General features: G+C 41.8%; 1 protein-coding gene across 3 annotated transcripts in view; it reads right to left on the bottom strand.

Annotated features, from left to right (window-relative positions):
- Positions 1 to 3,554: 3,554 nt before the first annotated feature.
- The window catches only part of LOC141085922 (dimethylaniline monooxygenase [N-oxide-forming] 2-like), a 114,458-nt gene continuing 101,610 nt past the window's right edge, over positions 3,555 to 16,402 (bottom strand). For all 3 annotated transcript variants that reach the window (XM_073571558.1, XM_073571556.1, XM_073571557.1), the window contains 4 exons: positions 7,781 to 7,977; positions 5,779 to 6,134; positions 5,597 to 5,669; positions 3,555 to 5,055 (listed from right to left, as the gene is read on the bottom strand). In XM_073571558.1, coding sequence (XP_073427659.1) covers positions 4,710 to 5,055; positions 5,597 to 5,669; positions 5,779 to 6,134; positions 7,781 to 7,977 — 972 coding nt within the window. In that variant the 3' untranslated portion in view covers positions 3,555 to 4,709. The remainder of the gene's footprint in view (positions 5,056 to 5,596; positions 5,670 to 5,778; positions 6,135 to 7,780; positions 7,978 to 16,402) is intronic.

The following is a 16,402-nucleotide window of genomic DNA, read 5'->3' as shown; positions in this document are numbered from 1 at the left end:
CTGCCGCCCGACTAATTCATCTCTCTCCTCGATACTCCTCCGCTTCTCCCCTCTGCAAATCTCTTCACTGGCTCCCAATCCCTCAGCGTATCCAATTGAAATTACTAATACTGACCTACAAGGCCATATATAAAATGTCTCCCCCATATGTCTCTGAACTACCTTCCCTCACGTAATTTCCGGTCCTCTCAAGACCTCCTTCTCTCCTCCACACTTATTCGCTCCTCACCCAACCACCTCCAAGACTTCTCCCGAATAGCCCCCATCCTCTGGAATTCTTTGCCCCAACACGTCCGACTATCAACCACAATCGGATCCTTCAGATGGAACCTGAAAACTCATCTCTTCAGGAAAGCTTACAGCCTGCAATGATCCCTGCTGTCTCCTCACCAGTACTGGAGCTACTGCCTCACCATCACTGGAGCTGCTGCAACCCCCCAACCTACTGTCTCCTTCCCCACCATCCTGTAGAATGTAAGCCTGAAAGGGCAGGGTCCTCTCTCCCCTCTATATCAGTCTGTGATTTTTTGTTTTCTGTAAGTGATATATATAACTTTGTATGTTACTCCTTTTCATGTACAGCACCATGGAATCAAAGGTACTATCTAAATAAATAATAATAATAATAATAATAATAATAGTAGACTTACATTATATGCAGAAAAACCCTAGGTAAAAAACTCACATCCGGTATCCGTTTTTTTCTGGTGGAAAAAAATTAAAAACACATGATATACCAACAAGAGGCAAAAATGTGATAAAAACAAACTAAAAAAATGAAAAAACACAAGTAACCTTAGCAGCATTCGGCTAAGTGCGGGAGCCATATTTACACCATTTTCCCATATCTGCAGACTGATAGCGGTTTTTCTAGTGACAGGTTCCTTTTAACCTCTTCTATTGAACATATGAAATGTATAACTCATGGGAATCAAAAAGTAGTGCAAACATATAAATCCCTTAAAACACAATTTATTAAAGTACATTAAAAAACACCTATCCCAGTGAAAAAATGGCAAATGCCATAAATGAAAAGACCTAATCTGGGATGCTACATAGCCCTACATTAAGGCTTACTGATACCTTCCTAGCCGTGGAGGTTGGCACCCTATAAGAACGAATTTTGGCGCCCCCACTCAACGAGGACTGTCCCTCACTCCCCTACCAGTCCCTAATAAGACAGGAGGGAAAACAATAATCCAATAGTGCAGAAATGAATATTCAAATTGCCCTAGGCTATAGCAAGACCCCAGACAATTGGTACTTCCGCATCCTGATCGCTTATAAACTAATATATCAAACAGACAGATGATAAAAATCAGCCCCCCATAGGGGTATATTTAAATCAAACTATTGAATTGCTTGTCATATGCAGGTATGCCCCTCAGATAATACAACAATGAATATTCAAATTGCCTTAGACCCAGAGTAATATCACAGATATATAAAATTCTAATATCTCCACATCATGATCATTTGTGACAGACTAATATGACAAAGAGACAGATAATACAGATTTGCCCCTATCAGGGGTATATTATGAATCATAGTATAATAAACAAAGTCACTTATCATGTGCAGGTGTACCCCGACGCGTTTCTCCGCCTGTAGCGGTTCATCAGGAGGATCAATCAATAACCATTATATCCATATACGATACCCAGATGATGCATAAAAGTGCCAAAATATAAAAAAAACTATATAAATTGGGTATCGCTGTAATTGTTCTGACCCAAAGAATAAAGCTGCCTTACCAATTTTACCACAGACGGAACAATATAGGAAAAAAAATCAATTCCTGAATAGCTGGTTTTTGTTCATTCTGTCTCCCAAAAATTGGAATAGAAAGTGATCGGAAAATGGCATGCGCCCGAAAATGGTACCAATAAAAACGACAGCTCGTCCAGCAAAAAACAAGCCATAACATGACTCTGTCGGCCAAAATATGAAAAAATTATAACTCTCAAAATATGGTAATGCAAAAACCTAGTTTTGCAATAAAAAGCGTCTTTTAATGTGTGACAGCAGCCTAACGTAAAAACCCGATATCAGTCTGATATCCTTGTAATCGCACCAACCTGAAGAGTAAAGTTGTCATATCACTTATACTACACGAGAAATGGCGGAAAAGAATAAGTGAAACCAGTTCTTCACATGCTGTTGATTTTTTCATTCTGCCTCCCAAAGATCGCAATAAGGCTCGGTGCACATTTATCCTGCGCTCTGTGCTGAGTGCTTACACCGGGGTTTCCTTATAAATCTCTGAAATATGTGATACAGACAGAACCCTAGGTGGAAGATTCCCTATAATGAGGCAGATGGAGGCACTATGGATGCCATAGGACCTGTGACTCGGGGGTGTCTGTTTTGTTAGGATTGCATAAAAGTACTGAGAAGAGGCCAGATGGAGTCCAGAGTAACTCTGCTGCCTCATTATGGTGAATCGATCCATCAGGGGTTTCATCTGTTACTTGGAGATTTAGATAGAAACCCGGCTGAAAGAGCTCAGCGTAGAGCACCGGATAAATGTGATCATAAATGTTATGTAAAATGTTGTCAACAAAAGCCTCAACTCAATCCACAAAAAAGCAAGCCCTCACTCAGGTCTGTCATCTATTAATGGAAATATATGGGGTTCCATGTTACTGGTAGCACAAAGGCTCTGGAAAAGCTAAATGGTTACTCGCCCCACCAAAATTCAGCAAATTCTCATCTCCCAAATCCAAATGCCCCCACCCTTCTGAGCCTCAGTGTGCCTAAACCACATTTAGCACCCGCATGTTTGGCATTTCTGTAGTGAGGTGAGCATGCCTAATTTACAGGTGCGTGCCTCTAGAAGCATGAGCTGGGCATAATGTACTGGTGACTACAGAGCACTGGTCACTACAGCGTACTGGTCACTACAATGCCAGTTTGCAATTTTCATTCAGCAACATCCATTGCTACTTGTTTCTGGAAAACACCCATGGACTAAAAATCATCACTACATCTGATTAATTATTCTAATTTATTGAGATAATGACTTTCGGGTTTTCATTGGCTGTAAGCCATAATCATCAACATTAACAGAAATAGACACAAGAAATAGATCACACTGTTTGCAATGACTTTTTGTATTGAAGAATTGAAGTAAATTAACTTTTTGATGATATTCTAATTTTGTGAGAAGAACCTGTATGTCTTTTCTTGGCAACTGGAGGCTTTTGCAGAAGTTGTGATTTGTATCCAAATGAATTGAATTGTGGAGGAATATTTGACAATTCTTGAGAATTCGAATTTGAAAAGATTTTCTGATGTCTAATTGAAAGCTTTTTAATATGAGCAGTCCATCACCCTGTGCAGGTAGTGGAATTAGCACTCAAAGGAGTCTCCATGAAAGTATTTACACTGCTTTATAATGAAGAATGAATTGTGTAGTAAAATAGGTCATATACAATCAGAAAGTATGGATTATTGTTAATAATCTATCAAATTAAAGAAAGCAATAAGAGGCAGTCAAAATAAAAAAAATACGGTATAAAGGAATTGAATAACTTTTGCAGAAAAACTCGAGCCATTTTCCATTTTGTTTATTTTTATTTTTCTTGATTCTGATCTCCATAATTTAATTGAAACTGGGCAAAATAGAAGTAACACAATAGTGAACAGAGCACAGCATATATGATTATATATTGATCCATTTTAAAATCTCACAAACCGAAATGCAATTACAAATTGATAGATTACATACTGTCATACAGATTACACAGTGAAAGAGAAAAAAGCTCATGTTATTGATCTGCATAAAGTATCACTCTAGCATTCTTTTTATTGTTTCCAATTTCAGCCATAGGTGATGCACAGTACAGACATTGAAATACTTACTGATCGCTGCTTCCTTCTCCTAGTGCCATACCGGTCCAGTTCTACGCAATGTGAATACAGCTTTGACTAGCGGGATCACATATCAAACTGTTAGTTGCTTTCTCACCATTTTACTATCATCTGAGAAAATCGGTCTGATTAGGCTAATCACAGTCTGACCAGGCTCTGTACAGAGTTTTATCAGTTTGATCACAGTGAGGTCCAATTTTCTCAGATTTGGAGAAAATAGAACCCTTTATCTTCTCCATTCATTCTGTCCGTTAAAAAAATTGCTGCATACACAATTTTTCTCCAATTATAGGTTGCACTCAGTCATCCATGCCTGCAGAAAAAAAATCGGACCACAATGAGATGACGTCAGAGTACGGTAATAGACCCATAGACTTGGATGGCTGAGTGTGATCTCATAAAAGGAGGAAAATCGTGCATGCTGCAATATTTTTCCTCTCAACACTCGGTCTCATTGAATAGCATGGGGACGAATGCTAGCCATCAAAAATACGGATGGTGCTTGTTTAGTTTTTACGGTCGTGTGCACAAGCCCTAAGTCTTTGAGAACCTTGATGTGAATCTTATATATTAATTGAAGATTGAGAAATTGTCTTCCAGTCCACTCAGAAAACGCTGTATGAGCCAGCTAGACAAAACTGCAATCACATAGTACATGAGAAGACTCGAGCAGTGATGGAAACAGGAGAAGACAGAAATAGGTAAGTATTTTATTGTATACACTGTACATATACTTCCTAAGGCTGAATGAGGAGGTAATTAAAAAAATATATCTTCTGGTATGCTTCTTTGAGTGAGACAAGGACATAATTAATATTTAGCAGTTTTTCCACATTTCATGCTCTTAGGAAAAATGCTAAAATCAAAAAGAAAAGGCAAACGATCCAAGGCAGAAATGTTATCCAATGAGATTCCGGATTCTGCTTTATCACCCTTGTTCTTAGGGGTTTTTTAATTCGATCCCATTGGGTAAGAATCGCTTGTCGGGCTCCAGACCATTTTCCTGGACCAATCAGACGGAATTGATAAGAATTGCAGGGTCCAAAAACAACCTTCCAAGCCAAAACTGGGTCTGTTAGAAATAACTTCCAAATGTTTGGCTTCACTCCAATATCTGTGGCTAGATCATCCAAGTACCAGATATAATCTGTACGACGAAAGTTATCGTCAGCTGTTGCATACCTTATTGTATAAAAAAATAATAAAAATCAAATAAGTATTTATTATTTTAAAGTTATCACATCAATATAAGTCCAACATTTGAGAAAAATTTACTAAATGGTTATTCCCACAATAGTATTTAAAGTTCCGTATACAAGTTATTTGGCATTTTTACTGGCCTTTTTACACAGACTGAAGAATACTGATTGGAACAGAATGGTTGTTAAAGGGGTTTTCAACTTTTCAAAAGCTTGCACCCAAACAATTGCTTACTTGTGAAACAAAAACTTGTAGTCCAGTGCCAGCTCTCCGCTACAGCTGAGATCGGTGTTTTGGTTGCAACGGTGACTTCCCAACTACCGCAGTCAACATAGTTTCAGCATATCACATAGTTCAGTGGTTCTGCTGATAATACACATGATGTCGGATTGCGAAAATTTAGGGAACTGGAAGGTGATAAAAACTCATCTTCCCTTGATAAGATATAATAAAAATCTTAAAGATTCGCAATGACCCACATCTAGAAATAAAGAAATATATATAATGCTATCTTTGAACTTACCATTTCTTCCTAAGCCATTCATCTTTTAGCATCTCATTTTTTATTCCCTCATTGCATGGAAGTTTGTGTAGTCCTTCAAAATCAAATAATAATATCGTGATAATTGATACTAATTTATGGGAAGGATAACTATCTCTGTTCATTACAGTATTTCTTTGTAAGCTGTTTTAAAAATTACGTACCCTTAAAAAGTCTAGTGGCCCATCGAGATTGAAGTTCAGCCAATACCATAGTTGGCCCAATGGCAAGAACAAATGAAATGAATGCTATTGTAGGCTTTTCAATTCCAAGAGGGATTATCTTTTTATAAAAAGATCCATTGTTTTCATCTTTTTTAACAATAGCTTCATCCAGAAAAGGGAAACTGTAGTCATAACCTGTGGCGAGCAAAACCACGTCAAGATTGTCCACAACAGATCCATCTGCAAAATGGACAGATGTCTCTGTGAACTTTGTCACATGTGGCTTGACCATGATTGAACCAGACAAAATACGGCTTGGAAGTTCTTCATTCACCAAAGGCTCTTTCCATGCAATTCTGTAATTAAAATAATAATATAAATTTGAGTAAGTTTAAATATAGGAACATGAGATAAAACTGTAAAGAAAATCGCAGCATGTTAAATAGTTGATAAAACAGTATGATTTATGGGATTTCTATATCAGAGTAGTGCCCCCTTGTACATATTAGTCTAAAGTCGGCCAAAACTGATGATGTCGGCCAACAATCTAATGTGCAAAGGGGCCTCCCGTCACTCCTCCCACAGATGATCTCAGGGAGAGAAAGATCCAACCTGCTTAATTTGAGATACACCACTGCCAGGGGACACAGGTGCACACATGGCCAAGCCAAGCATTTTTGTGTATGGGGGAGTTGGGAGAGATAGCTGTTGGCCAAACAATTGTTCATTTGACAGCTATCTAATGTGTATGTGGGCTGCTCATTTTGCTGCTCATTTTGAGTGTGTTTTAACTAGACATAGGTCCTGATTCATCAAGGCAAGTGATTTTCTCACCGGCCTTGATGAGAAGGGCGTGGATGAGTCAGTTACTCCTAATTCGTGCTTGCCTCTTAATGAATCAGGAGCGTCTTATGAGTGGCAGGTGCCTCTGTGCACTATGCCAAAAATCTTACACCAGTCTTTGACTAAAGTAATATTTCTGGAGTAAGGAACGCCACAGCTCATCATGAATTAGACGAGCCATGGTGTTACACCATCTTTACTCCCCAGCTCCACTCACCCAGTTCCGCTCAGGAAGTGGTGATGGCCAACTCACTGAATGAATTTAAGAAAGGAATGGATGCTTTTCTTGTGAGTAACAGTATAGAAGGTTACAAATAACAGAATATTATAGGTAGATGGTTGACCCAGCTTAGGGGAAGGAATATTTTTCCCTATGAAGAAAATTGGCTTCAACTCTGTGGGTTTTTTGCCTTCCCCAGGATCAACAATGCAGAACAGCTGCACTAAAAATAGGCTGAACTAGATGGACATAAGGTCTTCCTTCAGCCTTCAAAACTATGTTACTATGTAAGTATGTGGATGCCTCCACATGCGTCGTTTTGACGTTGCGGTGAACTAGACAAATTCCAACATGCTGCGTACGATGTGGGTCGCCACATCGTCAAAACGACGCATGCGGAGGCATCTGCATACTTCCACCTGACCTGCATACCCAATGTTAAAGATAGGGTATGCAGGCCGCATGCAGAAGTATGCGGCCGTAGGCGGAGCTGACCAGAGGAGGTGCAGCAATGGGCGGAGCTTCACGGAGGAAGTCTGCAGCCCTCCGCAGCTACTCCGTCCGCAAATGTGAAACCAGCCTTAGCTCGACAAGCTAAAACTGACAGTAAATATCCACCTTGCATACGAGCCGGAAAAGCTTAGGAATTTTTGCATACTGTGCTGTTGCTGAGTGCAATGTAAATACATTATGTAGTAAGGTCATTGCCCACAGGTACATATTATACGGTGTTTCAGAAATATGTCTAGGGGATTTGGATCTATACATTTGGAAAACTAGTATTCAACTATAAAAATATAAAATAAGTTAATTAATTAGAATTTTGGACCTATTTGGATAAACACAAAAAAGTAATTTAAGGATGAATATGAACAATCCAAATTCATTGTGCACAGAAGGGGATATACTCCTTTTATACCATCATATCCTTTCATTTACCCTTCAGGTTGTATGTTGTACAATTCATGGTTAAAGTGGTCATTCAAATATTTCTTTAGCATCCATCGAGACACAGGTGCTGGCAACATATCTTTTATCCAGTTCCGGTAACGTCGTAGGAATCGCAAATCAAAAGGAAATCCTCCTTTGTCAACCCGTGGGAAAACCCACACTCCTTGTCTGGAACTAAGATATACCTGTGAAAATATAAAATGGTTAAATATAGTAGTGTCAGCTAAAATATGAGCTATGGGTAACAGTGCAATGCCAGTCTTTTCCACCCAACTGTGCTCCTTATAGCACAAATCTATCAAAGGTAATTTGCAGGAGGCACATCCTGCAAATAAAAGCATCAAAAAGGAACACATGGAGTGTCAGTGACTCATCAATTTGTCAGTACCTGTAAAGCTCATTAGAGATGGAAAATAAAAAAGTTTGAAAAAAAAGAAAGGTACATCACAACATGAAGTGAAAGAAGAAGAAACGGCCTAGAAAAAAGAGATCCGTCACTATGCCTATCCATTTCTTGATCTCCTGATGAACCCGTATTAATGGGCAAAACGTGTTGAGATTGTGATTCTATATCCCATTAGAAGCAGTACCATCTAAAGATGAGTAACCTGGTTATAACCTCTTCTCATTTTATTTTTACTCTGTATCATTAGGTCTCCTTAGTGAGGACCGGTTATCCCACTTATCAGTTTTACTCACACTGCATTTTTAATGTGAATTCTCATATATCTATTCATTTTCTCTTGGTACAATGGATATTCTTTATGACATCTAGCATCTATGTGTATAATGACTGTACAACATAGGTTTACAGATAACTTTGATATCTTTTGTACAGTGTCTGTCCAACGTAGTGCCATATTCTCTCATCATACCTTAATGATAGTCTATGTATATACTGATGAATGCATGGGACTTTCCTCTATTACTTGAGACTAAGAAGAGGGGAGAGAAAACCAGAGAGAGCTACCTAAGCGCAATAAATGACAAATAGGAAGCAATCGTGATACATATATATGTATATACTACATGGTGGCCCGATTCTATCGCTTCGGGTATTCTAGAGTCTCTGTTAAAATAAAAAATAGTTATATATTCACCTTCCGATGACCCTGGACTCTGTCCCTCCTCTCACCACGCTCCCGGCATCTTCCGGTCCCAGTAATGCTTAGCGCGAAACGCCGCTGATGATGTCGCGCTCTCGCGAGAGTGATGTCATCTCCGGCCCTTCTGTCACTGTTCTGCTTTTACCTAATGTATTGTAGTCCAGTTACACCCAGAGCTGGAGTCACCGTTCTGCTCTTATCTAATGTATTATAGTCCTGTTACAGCCAGAGCTGCAGTCACTGTTCAGATCTTACCAAATGTATTGCACTCAAGTTACACCCAGAGCTGCAGTCACTGTTCTGCTGTTATCTAATGTATTGTACTCCAGTTAATCCCAGAGCTGCAGTCACTGTTCTGCTTTTAACTAATGTATTGTAGTCCAGTTACACCAAGAGCTGCAGTCACTGTTCTGCTGTTACCTAATGTATTGTACTCCAGTTACACCCAGATCTACAGTCACTGTTCTGCTGTTATCTAATGTACTCCTCTTACACCCAGAGCTGCAGTCACTGTTCTGCTGTTACCTAATGTAGTGCACTCCAGTTACACCCAGATCTGCAGTCACTGTTCTACTGTTATCTAATGTATTGTACTCCAGTTACTCACAGAGCTGCAGTCACTGTTCTGCTTTTACCTAATGTATTGTAGTCCAGTTACACCCAGAGCTGCAGTCACCGTTCTGCTCTTACCTAGTGTATTATACTCCTGTTACAGCCAGAGATGCAGTCACTGTTCAGATCTTACCTAATGTATTGTACTCCAGTTACACCCAGAGCTGCATTCACTTTTCTGCTGTCACCTAGTGTATTGTACGCAAGTTACACCCAGAGCTGCAGTCACTGTTCTACTGTTACCTAATTACCTAATGTATTGTACTCCAGAATATGTACAGTACTGTGCCTGTGTAATGAGCGATGCAGCAGTGATGCGTTAAACAACTGTAATGTGCCTGTATAATAAGCAATGCAGCCGTGTTGCCACGACAACTAAGCAACTGTCGCTGATTGGTCGCGGCCCAACTGCCGCAACAAATCAGCGAGGTGGGATTCCCATTACAGACAGACAGTATTAGACAATTATATAGTAGATGCTCACCTGTGGTGGTTGTGCTGGATAGGCACAACACTATGCAGCAATTTGATCACAAATGGGAATCCAACCTTGTGGTATGCCGCCCTTCCGAATCGTGGCATTGTGCTGGTCCTGTTGCATTCACAAACTCCAATGGATATGTGGAAAAAAAGAAATTGGAGGCGCTCCCCTCTGATGGAATAAATACTCAAACAGATGTCAGATATGAACCACTCCTTAGGGCGATGTCCAGAATGGTGAAGGCACTTTGTATTTGTCAAATTAAATTTATTTAAAAAACATGAGCATTGAAGATTTTTTCATGCTTGCGATAATTAAAAAAAGCATAAAAACTTTAAATAGATATTAAAATCACAACGCGGTTCTGCTCTAAAAAAGCCTTCCTCAGGTGTCACACATGCATGAAAAAATCTTCAATTCTCATGTTTTTTAAATAAATTTAATTTGACAAATACAAAGTGTCTTCACCATTCTGGACATCATCTGAAGGAGGGGTTCACATATGATATCTGGTTAAGGATTCATTCCACTAGAGGGAGCACCTCTGATTTCTTTTTTCCTCTATTACTTGAGTATTTTACAGACCATCACTATTTATATAAACACACTTACCCATTAGATACCTTATTTTGTACCATCTATCATTGGTTCATAGAAGGAATCCCACCTCGAACCTCTCTTGATACTACTTTGCATATGTACACTCAGATTTATATCCATAGACATTTTGATTTATTTCACCTTTTCTATCTTTGTGTCTAACTGTAGGTCTACTCAGAACTCAGGGGAGTCTATGGACAGCCGACATACGAGTGGGGGCACCATCTCTCGTCAACTTAGGGTGTGAACCTCTGCAAATAGGAAGGTGTGCAGCAAGCTCCAGCATCAGGGACAGAGCACTCCTTCCTTACACCGGTCCATTGTGTATGTGTTGCACTGATCCTTGCACTGTCTCCAGGACATTGCATTCGGTTTTCTGGTCTAGGCTATGATGCATCGCTTATCCTTACTTTTTATCCTGCACTTTTTTGATTCATCAATTGAGATTTTTCCTCAGTATATTCAGATTGAGGAATCTTTGTTGTATATTCCTCTGTGAACATCCATTCCACAGTTGAGGCGTCGATTGTTATATGATCCTTATTTAGAGCCTCTGGGGTAACTATGGGGACGGTCGATGTGTGAATGGGTGCGCCAATTCTCGGTATATATGTATGAGGTGCCGACCGTCGCAGACAGGAAGGTGTCTCTAGGACCTAGTTCTTAGGATCAGACCACCTTCCTGATATTATCTCTGTCAGTGTTTAGCACTTTTGTACTTTCTTCACTCTTGCGGGGTCGTTTTTTAGCATTTGTTCAATAAAAGTTCATTTTTATAAGGGTTATTTACAGTGAGCCTCTAGACACCCTTGTTCTATCTTTATTTTTGTTCTAATTTGTAAACCCACCCGAAGATGGAGCCTCTGTGCTCTGAAAGCTTAAAAACATATTTTTTGTGATAAAGGTATCACTCCTAGAATACTTTTGTCATTTTTGAGCATAAAAGTATTTACATTGATTCAAAAATAAAAGTAAGGAGCTGTGTGGTCTCAGAGGGAGTGTGACTGTGATAGTAGGTAGGAACGTGGTAAGCCATATGAGGGCATGTGTTGTTTCATAGGTGAATGAGAAAGAACAGATATAATTTACCGTATATGGTCGAGTATAAGCCGACCCGAGTATGAGCCGCGGCACCTAATTTTGCCATGAAAAACTGGGAAAACTTATTGACTCGAGTATAAATCGGGTATGCATTGTCCCCTCATCCCTATCCTGGTATGCATGGCTCACCATCCTTATCCTTGTATGCATGACTCTCCATCCCTGTCCTTGTATGCATAGCTCCCCGTCCCTGTAAGCATGGCTCCTATTTCTGTCTTTGTATGCATGGCTCCTTATCCCCTATCATTGTATGCATGGCTCCCCATACCTGTCCTTGTATACATGGCTCCCCATAACTGTCCTTGTATGAATGGCTTCTATAAAAAAAATGAAAAAAACATCCTAGTTACTTTCCCTGCGTGCCATCGCTGCATCTCGTTCTGGTGCCAGCAGCTCTTCTGGCCGAGCGATCTCTGCTCATTAAGGTAATGAATAGAGTTGAGCGAAACGGGTCGAAAAATTTCAAAAGTCACCGACTTTTGGTAAAGTCGGGTTTCATGAAACGAAACCCGACCCTAGGGTGAGGTCGGCCTAGAGCTCGGCGACTTTAGCGCCAAAGTCACGTTTCAAAAGTTTGTTTTCCGCCCTTTTTCAGCCAATCAGGATCCACGGACACTGTGGGCAACGTGATGACATAGGCAGGGGTCACCACCATCTTTGAGAATGGCATGAAAGTGATTGGCTTGCTTTGGGGGGGTCACAGGGGGTATAAAAGGGCGTGCACGCCGACCGCCATGTTACTCATGCTGATCTCAGAATAGGGAGAGCTGCTGCTGCTGATTCTGTAGGGAGAGCGTTAGGCAGGGAAGAAGACACCAAAAACTGCTTCTGCTGCTAGCGATTTTGCCTGTACAACACACCAGTCACTGTGTGTGCAGTGCAAGTGGAGGCTATATTTTGCTAGATCAGCTGTGTTGGTTGGTTTTCTCACCGCTCTGCAAACTGCTTTTTTAAAAGCAATCCAATTTTTTTTTTCTTGTCCTGGTGAGGTACTGAGCATGCATTTTTTCACACCATACAGCGGTGTACGCTCCTCACACAGTACCGTGTAACGGCTGTTATCACAGCCACAGTGAAGCTATCTGTGTGTGACTCTGTAAGAATAAGTTGAGGACATGTTTCGTTCTTACAGACCTCCACCTTCTAGTTTTGTCTGTTTTTCAAACAGTTAATTATATTTGCTGTTTGATCACATTCAAAACTATAGAGACAGTGTGTGTCAGTCCGTATACTTAAAAAACACGGAGCTTGACAATTTTACGGACACCGGACAGCGGTGTACGTGCACGCTCCTCTCTCAGTACCGTGTAACGGCTGTTATCACGGCTACAGTGAAGCTATCTGTGTGTGACTCTGTAAGAATAAGTCAAGGACATGTTCCGTTCTTGCGGTGTGATATTCACTGGGCCTCACACAATCCAACAGTGTCCACAAGTGTGTTCAGAAATTCTACATCTCCCCTGTCCTATAGTGACATTTTTCACACCTGCGACATTGAGCCTGTGACATAGTGGTGTGATATTCACTGGGCCTCACACAATCCAACAGTGTCCACAAGTGTGTTCAGAAATTCTACATCTCCCCTGTCCTATAGTGACATTTTTCACACCTGCGACATTGAGCCTGTGACATAGCGGTGTGATATTCACTAGGCCTCACACAATCCAACAGTGTCCACAAGTGTGTTCAGAAATTCTACATCTCCCCTGTCCTATAGTGACATTTTTCACACCTGCGACATTGAGACTGTGACATAGCGGTGTGATATTCACTGGGCCTCACACAATCCAACAGTGTCCACAAGCGTGTTCAGAAATTCTACATCTCCCCAGTCCTATAGTGACATTTTTCACACCTGAGACATTGAGCCTGTGACATAGCGGTGTGATATTCACTGGGCCTCACACAATCCAACAGTGTCCACAAGTGTGTTCAGAAATTCTACATCTCCCCTTTCCTATAGTGACATTTTCCACATATACGACATTGAGCCAGTGACATTGACATAGCGGTGTGATATTCACTGGGCCTCACACAATCCAACAGTGTCCACAAGTGTGTTCAGAAATTCTACATCTCCCCTGTCCTATAGTGACATTTTTCACACCTGCGACATTGAGACTGTGACATAGCGGTGTGATATTCACTGGGCCTCACACCATCCAATAGTGTCCACAAGTGTGTTCAGAAATTCTACATCTCCCCTGTCCTATAGTGACATTTTTCACACCTGAGACATTGAGCCTGTGACATAGCGGTGTGATATTCACTGGACCTCACACAATCCAACAGTGTCCACAAGTGTGTTCAGAAATTCTACATCTCCCCTGTCCTATAGTGACATTTTTCACACCTGCGACATTGAGACTGTGACATAGCGGTGTGATATTCACTGGGCCTCACACCATCCAACAGTGTCCACAAGTGTGTTCAGAAATTCTACATCTCCCCTGTCCTATAGTGACATTTTCCACACCTACGACATTGAGCCTGTGACATAGCGGTGTGATATTCACTGGGCATCACACAATCCAACAGTGTCCACAAGTGTGTTCAGAAATTCTACATCTCCCCTGTCCTATATTCACCTTGTACCTTGCTTTACATTACTATATAGTTTGTGGGATTTTGTGTACATTTTTACCAAAAATGAGGAAGGCTGGTGGAAGAGGCCGTGGAATTGGGCGGGGGTTGCCAGCTGGTAATGATGGTGTTGGTGGTGGATCTGATGGTAGTGGCAAAAGCAAAATAGGACCGAATGCAGGAGGTGTTGAGCCTGCGTCATCGTCTGGCTACACAAGGCCTCGAAGGCTTAGTTTTCTAGGAGTTGGCAAACCGCTTTTAAAGCCAAAGCTTCAGGAAAAAGTTTTGGCTTACATTGCTGACTCATCCTCCAGCTCTATCGCCTCCTCTTCTGAAGTTGTAAAAAATAAAAAGCACTGAGTCATCATTGGAGGCTCATGTTCATGAACCACACCTTTCCTTGTGTCCTTCAACCCAACCAAGATTGAAGGATGACGCAGGCCATACAACTGATTACTCCATGGAGCTGTTTTCACATACCATGCCTGGGTTATCAAGTGAAATGGTGAATTACCCAGGCCAAGATGAATCTGACACGGAGTGCACTGATGCACAGCCACTGATAGATGATTCTGCTGGTACATTCACTCAGAGCACTACATTGTCCTCACAGTGTAATGAGCCTGATTCTGACCCTGATGAGACTCAGGTGCCCCTTCCCGCATACTATACCACCATACACGGTGACACAGAGGATGGTGCATATGACATTGAAGAGGAGGTGATGGATGACCCAGTTGTTGACTCAGATTGGCATCCATTGGGGGAAGAGGGTGCTGCTTCCAATAGCTCAGATGAGGAGGAGGAGCATCCACAGCAGACATCGACATCACAACAGCTGTTATCTGGCAGGCCCGGAGAACTCCAAAGACAGGTTCCAAAAATCAAAAGAGTTGCTGGACAGCTTGTCCAGACTGTCAAAATAGCACAGCGTGCTAGGCCGCAAAATGTCTTCCAAAGTAGGAAGAGTGCAGTGTGGCACTTTTTTGAACAAAATCCTCATGATCAGGCCAAGGTTATCTGTAAGAAGTGCGCAAAGACCTTTAGCCGAGGGAAAAATCTGAAAAATTTGAATACCAGTTGCATGCTTAGACATTTAACCAGCATGCACTTGCAAGCATGAACACAACACCAAACCTCAAGTACCACATGTGCAACTGATCACAAAGAAGGTAGTCAGCAACGCTACATTGTTTCCCCCACTGTAAGCCCACCGGTTAGCACAGCAGCAAATGTTGAGGTGTCGTTGCAAGGCCAAAGCAGTCAGGGAATCCCACTGTTATATCAACGAAAGACTGAATCTAGGCCATCAGAAAGAACACCAACTCCATCAACATCATCAACCCTCTCTCAGTCCACCCTGTCCACCGCTAGTTCCACCATATGCAGCTCTCAAGTCCAGCTCACCCTCCCAGAGACTATGAGTAGGTCAAGAAAGTACTCAGTCTCTCATCCGCGTACACTGGGTTTGAATGCCCACATTGCCAAACTAATCTCGTTAGAGATGATGCCCTATCGGTTGGTGGAAAGCGCAGCTTTCCGCGAACTCATGGCCTATGCAGTACCACGCTATGACCTACCCAGTCGCCACTTCTTCTCTCGCAAAGCCATCCCAGCCCTCCACCATCATGTGAAAGACCGCATTGTCCATGCACTCAAGCAGTCAGTGAGTGGAAAGGTGCACCTCACAACAGATGCATGGTCCAGACGGCATGGCCAGGGCCGTTACATGTCCATCACTGCGCACTGGGTTAATGTGGTGGATGCAGGGTCCACAGGGGACAGCGGTGGTGGGACAGTGCTGCCTAGCCCACGGTATAGGAAACAGTTGGCTGTAGGCGTTCGACCCTCCTCCTCCTCCTCCTCCAGAAGCGAAAGCTCCTCCACAGAGCGCAGTCGTACGAGCACTCCATCTGCAGCTGCCAATGTTGCACACGAGGTGTCCCCCTATCGAGCAGCTAGTGGAAAGCGTCAGCAGGCTGTGTGGCAGATGATGTGTTTGGGCGACAGACACACCGCGGAGGTGCTGGCCGAGTACTTTCAGCGAGAAACTGAGTCATGGCTGGGCGGTATACATTTTGAGGCAGGCAAGGTAGTTAGTGATAACGGCTGTAATTTTGTGGCAGC

This window comes from Dendrobates tinctorius, unplaced genomic scaffold (assembly GCF_039654945.1).
Source record: "Dendrobates tinctorius isolate UK_male_01 unplaced genomic scaffold, ASM3965494v1 ptg000029l, whole genome shotgun sequence".
In the NCBI taxonomy this organism is placed as follows: Eukaryota; Metazoa; Chordata; class Amphibia; order Anura; family Dendrobatidae; genus Dendrobates; species Dendrobates tinctorius.
This window is presented reverse-complemented; position numbering and strand designations above follow the sequence as displayed.